General features: G+C 40.5%; 1 protein-coding gene and 1 long non-coding RNA gene across 2 annotated transcripts in view; one reads left to right on the top strand and one right to left on the bottom strand.

Annotated features, from left to right (window-relative positions):
* LOC124220724 (uncharacterized) overlaps positions 1-19570 on the top strand; it is a 330320-nt gene that overhangs the window by 279479 nt on the left and 31271 nt on the right. The gene's annotated exons all lie outside the window — the stretch shown is intronic.
* Positions 1-19570, bottom strand: part of Vps8 (vacuolar protein sorting 8) — a 170417-nt gene that overhangs the window by 125476 nt on the left and 25371 nt on the right. The window contains exon 4 of the mRNA XM_046629809.2: positions 15501-15719. Within this exon, the coding sequence (XP_046485765.1) occupies positions 15501-15719 (219 nt within the window). The remainder of the gene's footprint in view (positions 1-15500; positions 15720-19570) is intronic.

Genomic DNA, 19570 nt, shown 5'->3' with positions numbered 1-19570 from the left:
GAATGTTTTCCATACCCACTGCTAAATCTCCTCCCCCCCCCCCCCATGTATCCATACCTCGCTAACTACTCCATCCCCTTCCGGTGCCTTTCCATCCCTCAACTTACCTATCGCCTTTCTGATCTCTTCCCTCTGTAGCTTCCCTTCCCCGTCCCCCTCCCTGTCCAGTCCACCTTATAGTCTTATGAAATACTCCCTCCACTCCTCCTCATTTATTGCCTCATTCACCTTCTTCTACTTTCTTCTTTCCCTATTTATCATTTCCCATACCTTACTTTACGTCTTTGCTTCAGCTACTTCTTTTATGACACTCTCATTTTCTTCCTAATCTTTTCCTCACATAATATGTTATATTACCTTCTTTCCTTTCTATATTTTCTTCCTCTCTCTTGCTCCAATTTCTTAGATTTTTCCTAAGGTCTGCTTTCTTTTGGCTAGGTTCCTCACCCTAGCAACCCTTTTTCGCATTACCCTCCCTACCTCCTGATTCTATTGGTCGCCTAAGCTCCCTTAGTATTTCCTCTATCTCTTTGCCTACGTCCGCTTCCCCTACCCTTCCCATTTTACCTCTCTTCTAAGCCTCTGCCTGCCCTCCTCTGTCCGAACCCCTTCACCAACTCCCCTTTCCCTTTTTTCCTTTCTTTTCCCAGACACTCCCCCCCCTCACCCACACTACCACTGGGTGATGGTCTAAATCAACTCTATCCCCAATCTCAAGCCTTTCTCTAACCTCATTGCTTCCCATAGCATAATCTATCATCGTCTCCCCCGCCCCTCCCACATACGTAAATTCCACTTCTTCATCTCTCTCTATATCCCCATTCGTTACTGACCAGACCGTCTCTTCTAAAAATTGCAACAGCTCCCTACCTTTCGGTTTATTTTCCTGTCCTTTGACTTCCTGTTCTTACTTTCTTCCTTTCTGTCTCCCCAGCATCTTCCCCCCTCTTGCGCCGTCCTGGCATTGAAGTCACCCCCCACTAACACTTTTGCCCCTCTGCTTGCCTCTTCTACTCTTTCCCTCAGTTCCCCTAATTTAGTTTTTAAATCCCCATTCGCGTATATCCCTATTACTAGCCATTTTTCCCCCCCTACACTTACTTTTCTCCTCACCATCCCCTCCTTTACCTCTGTCTGCCCTCCCTCCTCTCTTACTAATTCCTTTCTCACTCCTGACAACATTCCCCCCATTGCTCTTCCATTCATGTTTGTTCTCACTGCACACTGCACTTCCCATTCATATCCTGCCGGTAGCTTATTACTAATCATTTCCCATCCCTTCTTCTCTATCCATATTTTCATTCAAAATATCACATCCCACTCTATTAAAACCCTCCAGAAATCCTAGTCTTTTTTCGCTAGCCCCGCTACGATCCAGAACCCTACTTTCCAGCCCTCATCACCTGTTCACTTACCCTCCTCTTTCACCTCTTCCTCTCCCCCGCCCGCAACTTCCGCCGCTCCATACTATCCATTCCCTCACCTGCCTTTCCCGACTCACCCCCGCCTGTGACGCTATATCAACCTCTTGCTGTTCTTCACTTGCTATCCTGTCACTATCACTTCCCACCCCCTCCTTTTCCTCTCCGCCCAGGTCTCTGCCCGCCCCATCCCTAAGCACCTCTCCTATCTCATCCCACTTGCACATTTTACCTTTTATCCATATTTTCACATACCCTGCTCTTACTCTGTTTCGCCTTCTCTCCTCGAACGCTGCTATCTCCCGCAATTTCCATTTTGTTTTTCTTTTCGCCCAGGTGAGATCCTCCTCTAATATCTCTTCCCTCCTTCTTAAATGACTTTTATTATCTATTAACTTCCTCTTCTTTTGCTCCCTGCTCCCTAGTCTTGCTATCCATATCCCCCTTTCTCTCACCCCTTTCGCGCCTACTTCCCACGTCTCTTTTATCTCGACCTCTACTCTTATTACCTGCATAATCTTTTGCAATCCTTCTTTTTCCTTTCCCTTTTCTATTCTGGTTCCTCTCACTACTATATTTCCCCTCCACTCCGCCCTTTCTTTCCTCTCTAAAACCCACTCCACCTCTCTTGCCCTATCCATTGCTATCTTTGCCACTCCTGAGTTCCCCTCACGCTGTCGCTTCTCGGCGCATTCTATGCGCTCCTTGTCTATTTCTGCCAGTCTTTCCTCTACCTTTTCTATTTCCTCCCCTCCCCGCTTTTCTACTGCATCTAGTCTTTTACCCATGTCCCTTATTGCTTCCTTCATCTCCCTCCGTCTATTTCTTCCTTCTCTTGTCCCCCTGCATCCTCCTGCTTTCTCTTCCATAGTTCTGTCACCGTCATCGCCGACTTAAGGGATCGTCTCAGTGTGAAATTTTCAAAAAATTGTTTTTTTTTTTTTTGCATTATCGTATAGTATACACTGTTCTAAACATTCTCTCAAAGTTTTAAATCGAAATTCAAATTATTACGGTCGCTACAGCGTTTCTTGTAGAAAGGGAACGGTTTTTCTACCTGCGCGTGTACTAAGGTGCTTAGGTTCTATAACCTTGCAGAATAAACTGTCCAAGCATTTCAGTTCGTTTTTGACATCCACCACGGATAGACGTACGAGAGAAACCCACAAGAAAAAAATCAAGACCTGGCATCGCCGATTGATCGTAAGTAAACGATTTATATAAACTTTTCCAACTTCAATCTTTAAACGCGTTTTTCTCAGAATGGTGTTTTTCAAAACGGTTTCCACTCTCAAAGGAAGAGTTTTAAAGATATCTAGTTCCAATTTCGGGAGAACATTTTAAACGTCATTCTTTATCGCGCTATGGAAGCTTTTTTTTTTTTTTGAAAACTTCCTATTTTTTTTTACGAAAAACTGTCGAAAAAAAGGGCCACATTCGACACTTTTTGTTCAAACCGCCGCCATTTTGTCAAATTTAAAAAAAAAAAAAACCCTCCATAGCGCGATAGCGACTTTCCTGTAGATCAATAATCTTTTTGAAATTTTTTTTTCAGATCAAAATTGCGGCCGCCATCGTGGAAACCGTGCAGCACCTTTTTTTTTCACGTGAAATTACAACAATTTATACAACAATGATGCACTCAATAAATAAACTTTAAAAAAATCATTTTGTATTCTTCATAAACGTATTTATTTATAAAAAAAAAACCGGACCGATTAGTTTATTTGAACATTAAAAAAAAAATTCGCGAAAATCAGTGATTTTTCGGAGGGTCACACTGAGACGATCCCTTAAACTGTGACTCCTTTCCCTGCCTAGCACTGCTACTTTACTCGGGCTACCTTTCTTTCTCTCCTCTTCCACGCTCCGCACCCTTTCGTTCTGGCCGCCCGCCTCACTCATGCTATTTCGCTTCGCCACTCCCTACCTTACCTGCCTGGCACTTATCCATCTCTAGTCTAACCTCTTTCCGACTCCCTAGATGTCGTCCCCTTTTCTTCTCTACTGCCGTTCCCCCTTGCCATCACCTAGTTCTCGTTACCTAACCTCAAAACTTCCCATCTTTCCTTTACCTGCCCTTCCCTCTTTTTTCCCGCCCTCCTGTTCCCCCTTGCGTCTCCGCCCGTCCTGATCTCCCCCTCAACATCCCCACTCTATCTCTTTCCTTACTCGCCCTTGCTATCTCATTTACTTTCCTTCTACTACTCGCACTCTCTGCCACGCCTTTCACTCACATCCAATCGAAAACGGAAGTCGATTTAGATAATATTTACGGTTACAATCGTGTTCACCGCGAGGACTCCTTTTTTTTAAAGTTATTTTCAACCTTATTAAATAAATGTAAAAAAAAAAAATAAAGGTTAAAATATTAATTTTCAGTTGTTCATGAGTGCTTTGATTTGACACTAACAAGGGCCTCCTGTATTCGAGATTTGTTTTGGTTCGTGTGCCGTGCATTTGTAGAAGTTGGCCGGGTCCGATCTAAATGGCTTAATACAGCAGTGTAATGACTTACACTCACAAACAAGCCATGATTACACACTGTCTCAAACTGTACCACTAGCGACGAATCCTTCAACTTCGGTAAAATTATGGTGGTTTTGATTGGATGAAATCTGCGATGCTTTCTTCAACCTCCTCCACTGACTTGAAGTGCGTATCCGAAAGGTGATGTTAAAGGGACCGGAACAGGTGGTAGTCTGTAGGAGCCATGTCTGGCGAATAAGCCGCGTGAAGGAGAACTTCCCAGCGCAATAAATTTATAGCGTCTTTGGTCGATCTTGCGGTGTGTGGCTTTACATTGTCATGCAACAAGAACACTTGCTAGCACTTCCTGCATACGGTCTTTTCACTCTAATTTCGTTACTCAAATGCTTGAGTTGCTCCTGATATCGCGCAGCAGTGACAGTTTCACCCGGTTTCAGCAACTCATAATAGAGAACACCTTTCATGTCCCACCAGATCCGCAGCAACACTTTCTTGCAGTGAATATTGGTTTTGACTGTGGATGTTGATGGTTGACCGGGCTGATCCCACGATTTTTTTCTTTTCGGGTTTTCATAAAGTACCCATTTCTCATCACCAGTTACAATCTTCTACAAAAAGTCATTCCGTTGAAAGCGTGATAACAAAGATAGTGCGGTATCGTAGCGCCTCTCCTTGTTCTTCGGACTGAGCACATACGGAACCCATCGTCCTGCCTTGTGAATTCTCCCTAGTTGATGCAAGCGATGGGAAATCGCTTGTTGAGTAACTCCGAGAGCGTGTGCAAGTTCTTTCTCCGTTTGAGTAGGATTTTCCTTCAGGAGCTGCTCCAGTTTCTCGTCTTCGAATTTTTTCGGCTAGCCAGGTCTTTCTCGGTCGGCAAGGTCAAAATCACCATTGCGAAATCTCTGGAACTACTTTTTACACGTTTTATGTATCACTGCACCTTCTCCTAAGGCTGAGCAAATCATTTCGGTCGCCTCAGCTGCATTTTTTTTCGATTCGAACGCAAAAAGAATGCAGGGTCTCAAATGCTCCTTGTCGGATGCCATTGGTTTAACTACTGCTGTTTGAGGTCTAGTTCGCAGGGCCACCATCTTTCATAGTACGTTTCACAGCATACGGTTTGCTCTTTGAAACTACCTTAGGACAAGAAAAAAATTCAAATTCAAACTAGAGATACAAGATACCAAAGTAAAGGCACCGAATTAATTAATAAACCTGATATAAATGTATATGATTCATTTAGTGTACGTGGCTTTACCTAGTAGTTTGTAGCATCAACGGTTAGTTTTGTTCGGATTTTTGACGCATGCAAATCGTAAGAATATTATGTCAAGTTATCCAAAAGGTACAAAATCGACCTCTGAATGAGCTCTGAAACCGCGTAAGCGTAAATTCCATGGAAATCGAATCACAAGCAGTAGCGCGCAAAATTATCTACGGCGAGCAGCGAAGATATAATTGCGAAACCACTTCATTCTTATAGGTAGAATCATTGAATTTTTCACAGTTTCTCAAGCAATTGCTATTATTATAATCTGCGCATCATGCAAACAAAAAATTAAATTTGAAAAAAGTGGGCATCGCGGCTTAGACTTCATAATTATATTATCGTGTATGTGCGGTCGGCGTGAAATTAATTCAGGTTCGTTAATAAACGCCGGTCATGAAATAAATAGACGAATCGTGTTTGTTATGAGGCTACTTGGTGCTGGACGAGGTTGCATCAACGTATTTTGTGGACTCATCAATCTGTGCCAAGGGTTAGCGAAATCGATGTACGATAACATAGTCCAGTACATTTACCCGGCATCGGAATCGATTTTCAATAACGTCACTGAGAAAGCTGTCAAAGAAGAGCGAGAAGAGAATGCAGAAAACGGGGAATGTTGAAAATAATTTGAAAGAGTCTGGCGATGCATCCTGCAAAAAACGTGGCTTCACTTCATCATACGATGTAACAACTCTCATTGGACACTACAGTGGTAAAGTAATCGCCCTTATCGTAAAAAGTGCATACTGCCACATCTGTACTCTAAACAAGAAATCACTATACGATGACAAATTTGAAAAATGGTACGAAACTTACGCAGAATCATGCTCTTCAAATCACCAAGGTTTAGCTGGGAAGATGAAGGTGGATTCTATTACAGAAACGTTTTTAAGATCTGACAAAAAATTTGGCGTAAAATATACAAATTACATCGGCGACGGGGATTCAAAATCTTTTGCAGGCATTTTGATGATAAATAAAATCGTACGGTGATGATTGCCCTCTTACAAAAAATGAGTGGGACACGTACAAAAATGCATGGGTTCACGACTTTGAAATATAAAGAAAGAACGGAAGCTCAGTGGTAAGAAACGGTTGACAGCCGGTGTCATAAAGAACTGACGATTTATTATGGTTTGTCCATTAGAAGGAACGTGGATTCTGTCCAAAAGATGAAAGAAGCTATAATAGCAACGCTGGATCACTATTGTTAAACTGATTAATCTCCTCGGCACGATAATTATCCAGTTGGCAACGACAGTTGGTGTGAATGGCGCAAAGCTGAATCCATGAATCAATTAAAATATTTCGAGCATCCCGATCGATTGATTAATGAAGAAGTTGAGAAACACATTCGCCCAATTTATAAAGATCTCCCGAATGATAACCTTTTAATGCGATTCTTAGGCGGTTAGACTAAAAAATCCAATAAGTCATTCAACTCAATAATTTGGCTTATCACTCCAAAACACCTCAATTCGGGCCAAAAAGTCGTTGAAATTGTCGTTGAACTACATGGCTGTAGATATGTTCAACGAAGGGTATTCAGCGATTGCGAGTGCCATGCAGTTACTTAATTTGAGTATAGGACAGCAGTGCACAATGTTTGCTGATATCGCTGACACGCAACGGATCGACAGAGAGTACAACCACCAACCATTTAGCAGTAAAAAGGCTCGGACAGCCAGTAAACTAGATTGAATGCATCAAAATGAGGCTTTTGAAGAAGTAAAAGGACTGTTATATGGAAAAGGAATAGCTGATTAGCAGATTATCAGCGTAATTAACTAAAAATTCATCTTTCTTCTAATTGAAAACTTTGAAATGCGTATTCTCCAGTTTTTATTTTCACGATTTTTCTAAATTCGCGTGCGTGACAGCTAAAAAACTAAACAACTTATTTCATTAAACTAAAGTTTTTTTTTTGAACAGTATTGAATTCTCTTCTAAGCGAACTAAAAAAGTTAGTAAAAAAGTGTATTTAAATAATTGTTATGGCTCTGTGACGTCGGCGTATTGCCACACGTCTCCCTGATCTCGTCACTCTCCCACGATCCCTATAACCTTGTAAACTTGTCGTCTCATTCCTGTCCTCCTATTTCCATTCTGGCTCACGCTACTCGCTTTTTGCCAACTCTGCTAATTCTATTCTCCACCATTCTGGATTTGCGCACCTTTCGTCTACTCCTGCTCTTTACCTGGGATTCAGTCCTATTCCAACGTTCGTATAATCAACTTCAACTCTAACTTCCAAGTTGAAGCTCAGATCCAGTCTAAATAATCATTTTACCTATTCCTGATCCAAATCACCTAGTTACACAATTACACATTACTCAGTTCTAATGAAGCCTTTATAAAACCAAAAGGTACCGGTTACCGGTTGTCGAATCAAACCTCCTCAAACCCGTAACAGTGCCTTACAGTTTAATTTTTTTTTAAACCGCCAAAATTTTTAATTTCGGATTTTTTTCTGCCTTTTGTTATTTCACCGAGAAGAAAATTATATAACAATTTAATCCTCTTTGGTTTTTTATTTCAGTCAAAAATTAAGAGGTGTTTACTTAAAAAAAAATTTTTGTATTGGTTAAATACATATAAAATCATACTTCTAAATTCAATAACTTCATTTCTCTCTTTCTTCTCTAAAATTAAATCACAAAAAAACGCTGTTTTAGAACATTCTAATTCAGGAAACCCCCTTAAATTGAGCGGTAATCCGAAAATGGGTTGCACTTACTATTTTGCAGAGGTGGCTCATAGGCCGCCCGCCCTGGTGGTCCCTAACGATTCTCAGTACTACGAAGATGGGAGGGGTAATTTTAGCGAGAGAAAGAGAGACACTCTACAAAAACAAGCCGGTTAAGAAAATAAAATAAAATAATATATTCTCTTAAGAAGCGAGACGGAAAATAAAACATACATACCTATCCGAAACTCGCTCTTTGCGATTCAAAACCAAAATAACAGAAAATTATCGTAACTTCACTATTTCTTAATCTACCGAGCTTTTAGCTCGCTCACCAAAACTACACTTGACATTCGAAATTCTCAAAATTTCAACTAGCATATTTATAAATATAATCGTACTCTTTCTTAATGTACCGAGTTATTTAGCTCGCAAACTAAAACTAGACTTGACTCAAAATTCTCAAAAACAAAGAAGCGATGAAAGAAGAAAGAAGAGCAACAATCGCTACGAACCCGAAACCTTAACTAATTACTCGTTGGCATGCCGACCAGGCTACCGAACAGACTGTATTCTTAACAATTACCCGACTTGTAGCATCGGCAGAACCGTAAAATGACTTAAAACTAACTAAACAACCTAGACTAAGCTTAACATTATCCTAAACTTAACCTCCGATGAAATAAACATCATTTGAAACTTTAACTCAACTGAATCTAAAATGGATTAAATGTAACCTTAATTTCAACTTAAATTCAACTAAAACGAATCCTGAACAGTACAACTCGTCACGATGCAAACTTAATCGTAAATCAAAAAATAACCAAAACTCGCAGCGCAATCAGCAACTAAATCGACTCAACTAAAACTCAAATCTTAATAGTAACTGTATCGTGAATTAGAACGTCGAACTCAACTAAACGCAATTGCAACACATCAAGACTCAAAACTTTCTCAAAAATATGAAATAAATCGTTCGCTAATCCAAACACTCTATTTTGGCAAACCGCGACCTATACGAGAGCCGAGACTGAAAAACATGATACCGCGACTCGGCCCTGTTCAACGGAATTTAGGCTGTACGTAAATTATAACAGACGAAACAAACTCAATTTGGAACCCTGAGTCTACGCAACATTCTTAATAAAATGTAGTTTACTCTACTCAATAACGCGAGACTCAAACTACGGCCATCAAGCAAGAGAATCAGCAAATGAATTTCGAGTACTTGTGGACAACGCAAATCCAAAATGTCTATCCGTGATTCGGTAAGCCTTGACTTCATTACTTTCGAAATTCGATTGCAAATAGAGTGTTCGAATGATATACTTGACGATTTTGTACGAGTAGAATAGTATGAGGATTCTGCGTACAGATTCCGATACCAACATTTTACAGACCTTACGTTCTTACGTACAGACAAACAGTTCGTATTTCTGCAAAGATTTCTCGGGAGGCTTGCATCGATCGGTGAGCGATACCGAATTCTCAGAATTTAGAAAGAAAAAACAGTTCGAATATCTGTCAGCAAATAAATTTCGGGGGGGGGGGGGGGGGGGGGGGGGGGCTGCATCAATCAGCATGATAACCTGATGTTGGGAGGTAAGTGTTGATCGGTATGCGAGAACAAGTTCTAAGAAACAGCTTACCGGAACGTATGCATGGTGGAAGACATAGAGCTATAAAAGTTGCAAATGCATGTCAGAAAATCATTTTTGTATTGATCCTATCATAATGAGAAGAACCTTGAAAAGAGCAGAACTACGAGAACGAATTTACGAGTTTGTGAAAGATATTGAAGAGTTTAAAAATGTTCTTGTTGAGTATGTGTGTATACATTTGTATTTTGAATGAGAGATCGAGAGATGGCGCGCTATGTGTCATTACTAGTTAACTGGATCTATGTATTCTTCTCCGAATTTCTGGAGACGGCGGTTACCTCGATAGTAGTATAATGTTAGTCGTTAGAGCATTAACGTGGCAGTTGTACCAATAGTCTTAATCATATATAATAAATACTTTATATTGTTTCATACATTAAAGAACTGACTAACAAGGAAACGTTTTCAGGTGCCCCCCTTCGATTTCGATGAAACTCTGGTATGTTATAGAGGGTCAAAATCGATGACATACGTATTTTTTTTTATCGGCCCAAAATCATTTTAAAGGGGTGAAACACCCCTCCAAAGTTGACCACCTCCCAAGATGATTTTTCTGTTTTGCATACAAGGAGGGGATTTTGATAACTAATAATGATAGTAATAAATACCTTGTCAAAAGTGATGAAAAACACACTTCGAATATTCTCAAGGACTCTTTATTTTAGGGGTTAACTTGTATGTACAAAGTTCATTTTTTACATTAGAAACAAGATGTTCGTCAGAGCTCAATGAATCCAACAGCACTGTGAAGAGCATGCAAGAATACAGAATACGTGCTTCCGATTTTTTCCCAAAAACTGAATTCTTATCGACTTTTTTCCCAATATTGCGGATTATGTCTAGTATTTAACCACGAATCATTGAATAACATTGTTTGATGCTCGCATTCATTCTGGCATCGCTCTCTTATCATTTTACTGTTTTATCATTTTTTTTCAAGAAACGTAAATATTTTTCATTTGAAGCTGACTATCAACTACTCGAAAATTCGATGTGTGTCATATGTAAACAAGTCATATCTCTACTTGAATTAATTCTATGGCACAGATATTTTTTTTTAACGATTACGCGTATCTTTCGGATATTTTCAATATGAAAAGTCGTGAGACCGTTCAGTGCTTGTTAATACGTTAATAACAGAACTTCGAGCAGTTATTGAATTTCTTCTCACGTTTACAATGAAAGTGAATCCAATAAACGTTATTAAACTTAGTCCCCGTTAACAAACGATGAACGCGAAATAGTATCGAACTTCGAAAACATTTTATTACAAAGCATGACAGAATATAATAGTGTGGAAATGATTGAGGAAAATTCTCTTGACTTTGATGAGCCCTACAAAAATCTTGAAACGTTCGCAGTGGAAGATGCAGATTTTCAGGTGCCTTCCGAAGGACCTGAAGATAGCTTTTCCGAAGATGACGAACCTTTAAGTTTCGATTATAAAAGAAGAGCTGTTGAATATTGGCGAAGTGCAAAGGCGAAAAAAAATCGCTCAATTGATACGGTTCGTCATAGATACAAAAAAGTCAAATCAGTATGACAATCGCGTCGTTGGGCACACCAAATCAACCAGGGAGGGACATACATGGAAAAATTGGCTCGCATATCAGAGTATACATTGCAGAATATGAAAAATGCCATTGACGCAGGCTTGATTGTTCATGATACGGATCTGCGAAGATGGGCTTTACAGGCCCAAGGACTTATCAGTCATAAGGATTTTCGATTTAAAGCATCACCAACGTGGTTACTTCACTTTAAAAAGATCCATCGCATTACTAGCAGAAAAATCAATAAATTCGTCACGCGAATATCAGTGGGAAATAGTGAATATTTACACAAGAGTGCTGAAGAATTTTTGAAAAGAGTTGAACCTTATATTTCCGAATATGGATTACAAAATATATATGATTCTGATCAGAGTGGTTTCCAAACAGAGATTCATTCTGGACGAACGTTAAAGAAAGAAGGAACTGAACAAGTGTCGTGCATAGTACAATCAGTAACTTCAACAATGCACAGTTATACTATACAGCCTACAATTTCAGCGGACGGAAAATTATTATCTCCTTTATTCATTGTTTTAAAAGAACCATCCGGAACGTTCGGACCTATAGTTGAACAACATTTATTCAGACCGCCAAATGTTTTCATCACAGCTTCCAAATCAGGAAAACTTACTTCAGGTATAATAATTCTTGTTTCGCGCTGCATATATTCAAACGGTATTAATCACAATGATTCATTACAGAGCATTTCAAGATGTGGTTAGAAGGAGTGTTTATCCCAAAAGTTGGACCGAAGAGTCTACTTCCAATTGATTCTTGGAGTGGGCATTGTTCTAGAGTTGTGCAAGAGACAACACCCCTAGACAAAAAGTTGACGACTTTATTGATACCGAAAGGAACCACTGGAAAAATTCAACCTCTCGATGTTTTCGGCTTCCGTATATGGAAAAATTATATTCGTCATTTTTCAGACACCGTAGTTCTTCTCGATTATGATTTAAATTTACATTTAAGGAATAATATAATAAAATTACAGTCTTTAGTTCACAACCAACTGTCATCTCCGCGATATCATAATTTGTTTCGTTATGCGTGGGATAAAAGCGGGTTCATTGCAAAGAAATCTGATGAATTTGATAACCCCGTCGATTTTGCATTTGGACAGTCATCTCATCCGAATTGTGAAATCGAAGGTTGCACGAATGTCGCAGTAATCAGATGTTCTTGGTGTAAAAAATCACTTTGCCGACAGCATTTTTTTGATGAATATCATTATTGTACCGACTATCATCCATAAAGCGATTTATAGATAAACTTGGAACTTGTTTTTGTTTAAAGGGTGTGGCCACGGTAGAGGAAGTAGAATCATGTGCATATTCAACAATTTTGTATTATATAAAAACGTAATTTATTTACAAAACTATTTACAGGTGTATTTAGTGTATGAATCAAAGTAACAAAAAAAAATTCTTTGTTCATTTTTTCAATGCAAAATGGCTAATAATCACTACTTGTTTTTTGTTTATCTTTTTCCCAGCACTTACCCCTGAAATATCTGTGCCATAGAATTAATTCAAGTAGAGATATGACTTGTTTACATATGACACACATCGAATTTTCGAGTAGTTAATAGTCTGCTTGAAATGAAAAATATTTACGTTTCTTGAAAAAAAATGATAAAACAGTAAAATGATAAGAGAGCGATGCCAGAATGAATGCGAGCCTCAAACAATGTTATTCAATGATTCATGGCTAAATACTAGACATAATCCGTAATATTGGGAAAAAAGTCGATTACAATTCAGTTTTTGGGAAAAAATCGGAAGCACGTATTCTGTATTCTTGCATGCTCTTCACAGTGCTGTTGGATTCATTGAGCTCTGACGAACATCTTGTTTCTAATGTAAAAAATGAACTTTGTACATACAAGTTAACCCCTAAAATAAAGAGTTCTTGAGAATATTCGAAGTGTGTTTTTCATCACTTTTGACAAGGTATTTATTACTATCATTATTAGTTATCAAAATCCCCTCCTTGTATGCAAAACAGAAAAATCATCTTGGGAGGTGGTCAACTTTGGAGGGGTGTTTCACCCCTTTAAAATGAGTTTGGGACGATAAAAAAAAATACGTATGTCATCGATTTTGACCCTCTATAACATACCAGAGTTTCATCGAAATCGGAGGGGGACACCTGAAAACGTTTCCTTATCAGGCCGAAACGTAAACAATTTTTTGGTGGTCGTTACTGAACTTCATTTCCAAGGAAAATATTTACTTCAATAAAAAATTATACTGATAATATAACCATAGCACCATCCTAATAAGCGAACACGTTCGTACATTTTGAGGTGACGTCTACGAACTTATTTTTTACATGCAGCGTACATGGTGATAAAAGAATTTGAAGGGAAAATGAACCTACTTTTCGAAACAGAATACTCGACACTCACAAAAATGTCACCAAACGTCGTTAAAAATTCCCTGTCTTGAAGCTCCCGGTATAAGTGAATCGTGTTGAGCTTGTCGTCGTCATCGTCGCCATCGTCGTTCTTGTTGTTGTCGTTGTTTTCATGCTTATTTCGAGTGCAAGGATCAACGTGACGGGCGCACTACACGATGCCTCAACCTTATCAGCCCTTCACTCTGTTGCTCACGTGACATTGCCGGTGAGGTGGGGAAATAAATGCGATGGAATCAACTGAAGCCACCGCTGCACCGCGGAATGACAGAATAAAGAAACACGGAGCGCAAGTAGCATCTCGTATTTCGCGCTTGAACTTATAGTTGGATAAATGAAGGTTCGCAGTGGCGTTTCACGGCCAAGTCATGTTCTCCGGTCACTTACAAAAATACGACAAAATATGACATTACTTTAAAAATGTAACCAAACCTCTAAAAAATGACCGTCTTGTAGCCCTGCACCACAGGTAGTTTTTCGACCAAGTCGATTACGTTGGTAATGGAGTCAGCTCTCAACGCCACTGCTGGCTGCCGAAAAACAGGCTCAATCTTCGTCAAAATAACAGAATCGAACAATACAAAATTCAAATCACTGGTCTGACGGATTGCACCGTTCGTGTTGTGCTATGTTTCTAGAAAACTACATGTTAGCCCGGAACTTCCTTAGTGGTACTCACAGCAAAAAATTGAACCTTACTTTTATTTACAACAGGGTTAGAATCGAAGTAGCAGAAATTTTAGAAAAACAAATTTTCATCGATTATGTTGAAAAACCAAGTACAAATGGATTCGATATGAAATACTAAGCACCAATAAAAATATGAAGAAAATAATTCAAAATACTTCTGACAAAATTGTTTAGATACGGTAAATTTGAAGTCAACAGATATCAAAGGAAAATAATGCGGGATTGAAGTCGAAAATTTCATCCCTGATAGTTTGATAACCATCTATACCAGACCAAGAAAAAACTTACTGTAAAGTTCAATTACACTGGGTTATACACTAACTAAAGATCTGAAATATAATGCTCCATATTTTGAAATACTACCGTACCGTACTATGCTAATCCTTTTATCTTTGTGTTTCATTTGTTTAACGTGCTTTCACTTGAATTACTCAAAAAAAACATTTAATCGTAAGTACCTGTTTGTTAGAACACTAGTGTCAGAACTGCGATGTTACGTGAGTTAATTTCAAGTGAAGTTGCATGTAAAAATATGCTAAGATCATTTTCATTGAAAGTTGTACGAGCTGAACGACGATTCCAGAAAACAACTTGAATTACCTTTCGTAGCACAAGAGTGAAAATAACGGTTGAAAGAGTTCTCCGAGTGAACAAAGTTAAAGCACGTCAAATGAACCGAAAGCAAAGATTAAATCATGATATCTCTTTAAATTCTAAGGGCGGACTGTTCATACAATATTATTGGTTAACTCAGTAACAGTATTAGGAAAGACATTTGACGAGGCAGCTGATTTGAATTAGTCTCGTCTGTAAATCAAGGATGTGCAAAGGGTGTGGACACCACTTATCATTAGTTACACTACTATATGCACAATGTGATAATTACATACAGCAAATAAGTATAAAGTAGCGAGCCAAAATAACGTAGTATATACAAACTAGAAACATTTTTAAATAATGTTTATGCTCTCATATAATTACGATTCAAGCTTAAAATTAAATAGACGACTGAATCCAAAATCTAGATTGACTGTGAAATTTAATATTCAAAATATGTCTCTAAAAATTCCGTTTTCGAACAAGTAGTATATATGTACATTAAAATCAACAAATATTCCTTCACTGTTAGTTTGACACGTAAAGGTTATATTATTTCAGTTTGTTGCGATATCGGAGTATCATTTGATTCATTCAACAGATTCAGATTTAATTCATGCTTAAAAAATTAGACAGTTTTTTACCATCTTACCAAAGGAATACTTGGTAGAAGGTACGTTCAAGACGGCAAGGATAAAAAAATTACAATACCTTTGATAAAGTAGCCATTGCGACCAGCGTATAATTCTTCAGCGAATGTGTCGGGAGTTGGTTCAATAGAAGGGGTTCCAATGTACAAACTTCGCCCCTTGAACCGCTAAAGAGACATTTGCTGTCGCAGCCTCTAACTCCCATAACGCGAGTAAAATTTAATTCAAATACAGAACCCCCACTGTCACTGCACAAAGCCAGTTTTGGTGAGTCTGTGAACTAAATGAAAAAACACAATTAAGATGTGAAATAATTCCGTTACTAAAAATGCATGATTTCATATCTGCGAGGGCATGTTTCAAAAAAGTGCACTTGCACATTAAGAATCAACAATATAGTAATATGTTCTATGTCAATCAAAGATCAACGCATTCAATCATTTGACGATGTGTAAAATAATCAAATAATCAAGTTGTACAATCACTGAAAGCAGTGATGCAACTTGAACTGCTAGGGGTGTTAAATAACATGAGTACAAAAAAGATAAGAGTAGATTCTTACCAGTTGATATGTAGGTTTAGAGACTCATACTTTAAGAAAAGAATTTTGGATGATACCCTTTCTTAATATTGATTTCTATTACATGATATTCAAGAGAGACAACTTATAATTAGACAGCCCAAATGTTAAAAATTATCGGAAATATATTTTTTACTCGTTTAGTGAAGTAAAAGTTTTCATGTGATATCTGCGATCAATTTGTTGAGCTTTCACGCTTTGTGATTATAAGTTTTATTATAACTGAGTGATATCCTTGATTATAAATATACGCTAACTTGCGATCATTTTCAAGTTCAAACATTAGCGACATATACTAGCGCTGTACAATTTAGCCGGCTTAGTCGGTGAAGACAGTTAACTAGGTTAATTAGCTGATAGTTAGCTGGCTAAAACAATTATCCGGCCGAAATGGTTAGTCGGTTAACCAGCATGGCCGACCAAAATTGGGTAATCATCTAATTTCAATCGGCTAAACTTGAAAATGTACAAAATCAATAAGCCAATGAATTTTTTTCAAATTCTTTCAGATTCGAAATTGCAACTGGAATAAATTTTATTATATTCACTTTACGGAATTATTGTCATCCAATTGTCCAAGGTACCAAAAAATTTGATCAATCAATAATAATCAGCCGAGCTAAGAATAAAACTATTAACATTCGTATTATAGTGATACTTGTTTGGCTTAACTTTCCAAACTCACTTACTAAACCTCAGACCCTAAGCCCTATACGGGATAAGGGTTATGGGTTCAGCGCAAACTAAGCGCGACTCCAGGTGGCGGATAGGTGAACGGCCAGGAAAGACCCCGCGCACTCAGGCCCGGGACCGGGATGCCGGTTGGCAACCGGTCCTTGGGATGGGAGCGGGCGACGACCTGGTTAATCGGGGCTATACGGGACCTGGCTGGCGTAAAAACTGGGTCAGGGAAACTAAGGCCCCAGTCACGGAGCAATTCCCCAAGCCAAGGTGGGAGCTATCGTGCCGAGGGCTGGATGGCAATGGGGTACGGAGTCACAAAAAATGCTTTGGCGTACCGGGCGTCACCCCATTGTACTTAGCCTTACACCCACATAGCAAGCTCTGTGGGGGCGGACCGTCGCTTCCTGCATACTTGTGAGACTTTTATGGATTTGGGACTAGAGAACTTAGATTTAAGGGAAGAGCTGGACAAGGTGGCCTTCATGGAGACCAGCTCGACGGCGACCATGCTACAAGTCGAGATCAAAGAAGCGGCGCGACCAGGGCGTCCTCTACGTCTCGCGCTCCGACGAGAAGGCGCTGTTCGGACGGTCACGCTCTCGACGTCTTGGGCGGGGGCTTCCCTCCAAATTTTATTAAGGGAACAATTGTCCAGACCTAAGAGGACGATGATCCTCATTTCTGGTCTACCGTTGGAAACGGAGGTCATCATGAGGAGGCTGAACCGCCAAAACGCCGGACGCCAAATCCAGGGAAGTTCTCAGGTGAGAGAGGGGGAGGGGCACCTGGCCTACTTCGGCTTGGGGCGTATCTCCTTCAAGGACAGACACCCTAGCACAAAGAAAGGACCCGAGGCCTTTTTGCAGGTCAGCGGGGTCGAGGTGGCGTCGTGGGAGGGAGCAGCAGTACCGGTAATGGCAACGGGGCCCCTCTGTCACTGCCCCGACGGAAGACGTAACACCCTCGGACTCAGGGATCCAGGGCACGAGATCTGCGGTCCAGAGCACGAGGGGTGCTATTGGAAGAAGAGGCTATGCTGTGCGGCCCAGGGGTTGTCCCCCAAGGGGCCATGAGCTCAGCAAAGCCGAGCAAAAAAGCATATAGGTAGGTTCGCACAGAACACTGCTAAGTGCGACCCCCGGGCCAGCGGTACGACGTGGAGACAAGGGGAGACTATTCATAGCCACAGCCTAGAGGTGGAGCAGACATATTAGTCATACAAGAACCACATATTATGAAAGTATTTGTTGCAGGACTGAACCGAGAGAACGGTGTGCTAGTGTGCGTGGAAAGCGCAGCTGAACCTAGTCCCAGGGCGGCGGTTTTCCTAAACAACAGGCATCACACACCAAGACTCAGCCAGTTGTGTAACAGAGACTTGGCCGCAAGATCGATCAAACTGAGATAGACAAAGGGCAGGACTATCTAGACTATATCTAGTCGTCTGTTCGATTTACCTCTCTTACAATTCTGTGGAACCACCACCGACGATGGAACTCAGAGAGCTGATTAGGTAGTGCACCGAAAAAGACTACCCTGGTGATTGACTGTGATGCAAATTCGGACCACATCGTATAGTGCAGCTCCTACACCAATAAGAGGTGTACAGCTCTGCTGGACTACCTGTCAACAGTCGAGCTCGAAATATTGAATGAAGGCTCAAAACCGACCTTCATTACCTCCCACCGGTAGAAAGTGATGGACATGACACTCTGCAGCTCTAGGTTGTTGAACCTAATCAACGACTGGCGGGTGTATCAAGAAGACACACTCTTAGACGACAGGCGCATCACGTTTTCCCTCGCAGCAGATGCTGAGGTGGAACCGACAAGGATGTGCCGGAATCTCAAGCCCACAGACTGCCTTTCCTACAGGAAGAGCTTGAATGGAGGCTCCAGGGATATTGCTGTCGTTTGAGCAGTACAAGCATGGTGGAGGGCACGTAACACACTTACGATCCTCCATAATCCAGGGCTTTGAGGCAGCGTGCCTTACGAAGCCCAAGGTAAGCATGTCTAAGGTTCCCTGGTGCAGTAGAGAGATGGACAAACTCAGATCCAACTCCCGGAAACTAATAAACAGAGCTCTTAAGACAAAAAAGGCTCCGGACTGAGCAGCCTATAAGGCTACCCAAAAAGGGTACAAGAAAATGATCACAATATCGAAGGCGGAGGCTTGGAGAAGCTTCTGCAGTGAGACTGAGGCCCTAACACTACTGGCCAAGCGCCGCAGAGTTTTCTCGTCAGGCCCGCATATTAGAATGGATGACCTCACACTGACGGACGATGGCATAGCGGAAAACCAGTCAGACATACTGAACCACTTGCTGGAGGTTCACTTCCTAGGCTCTAGGCCCGTAGCTCAGGAAACGCCTTCACAGGTCGGCCCAACCGGACGTGGATCAATGGACTGAAAATCGGCAGGGGAAACAGTTACTGTGACGGACACCCGCCACCGGCAAGCCGGCGAAAAACCATTAAAATATTTCCGTTTCTCCATGTGTATTTTTTTCTATAGTTCTTTACAACTAACCTTCGAGTGTCCAGGCCTCGCCCCGCTAGCCGAGGGCTAAGGGTTTGACCGCGCCGGAAATTTCCCTACATGTGGCATTTATGGCGCGACGCGAGCCTGGACTTCTTCTTCATCTCTACCCCAGTCTTCGCCACGCTCTTGGCACATACGTATCTATCAACTCGTTTCGCTTATTTTCCCTGCCTTCCGCATTTTCTACTACGCCATCCGAACTGTGTAACCCGATTTTTCTGGCAATAAACAACCTGTAAACCATATTCTCTGGTGTCATACAGTAACTAACCTCCCGACGGCACCACAGTTACGATGGCCAAGATCAGATGAGCTATCGACAC

The sequence above is a fragment of the Neodiprion pinetum genome, chromosome 1 (assembly GCF_021155775.2).
Source record: "Neodiprion pinetum isolate iyNeoPine1 chromosome 1, iyNeoPine1.2, whole genome shotgun sequence".
NCBI classification, from domain to species: Eukaryota; Metazoa; Arthropoda; class Insecta; order Hymenoptera; family Diprionidae; genus Neodiprion; species Neodiprion pinetum.
Note: the sequence above shows the minus strand (reverse complement) of the source record. Positions and strands in the feature narration are given on the sequence as shown.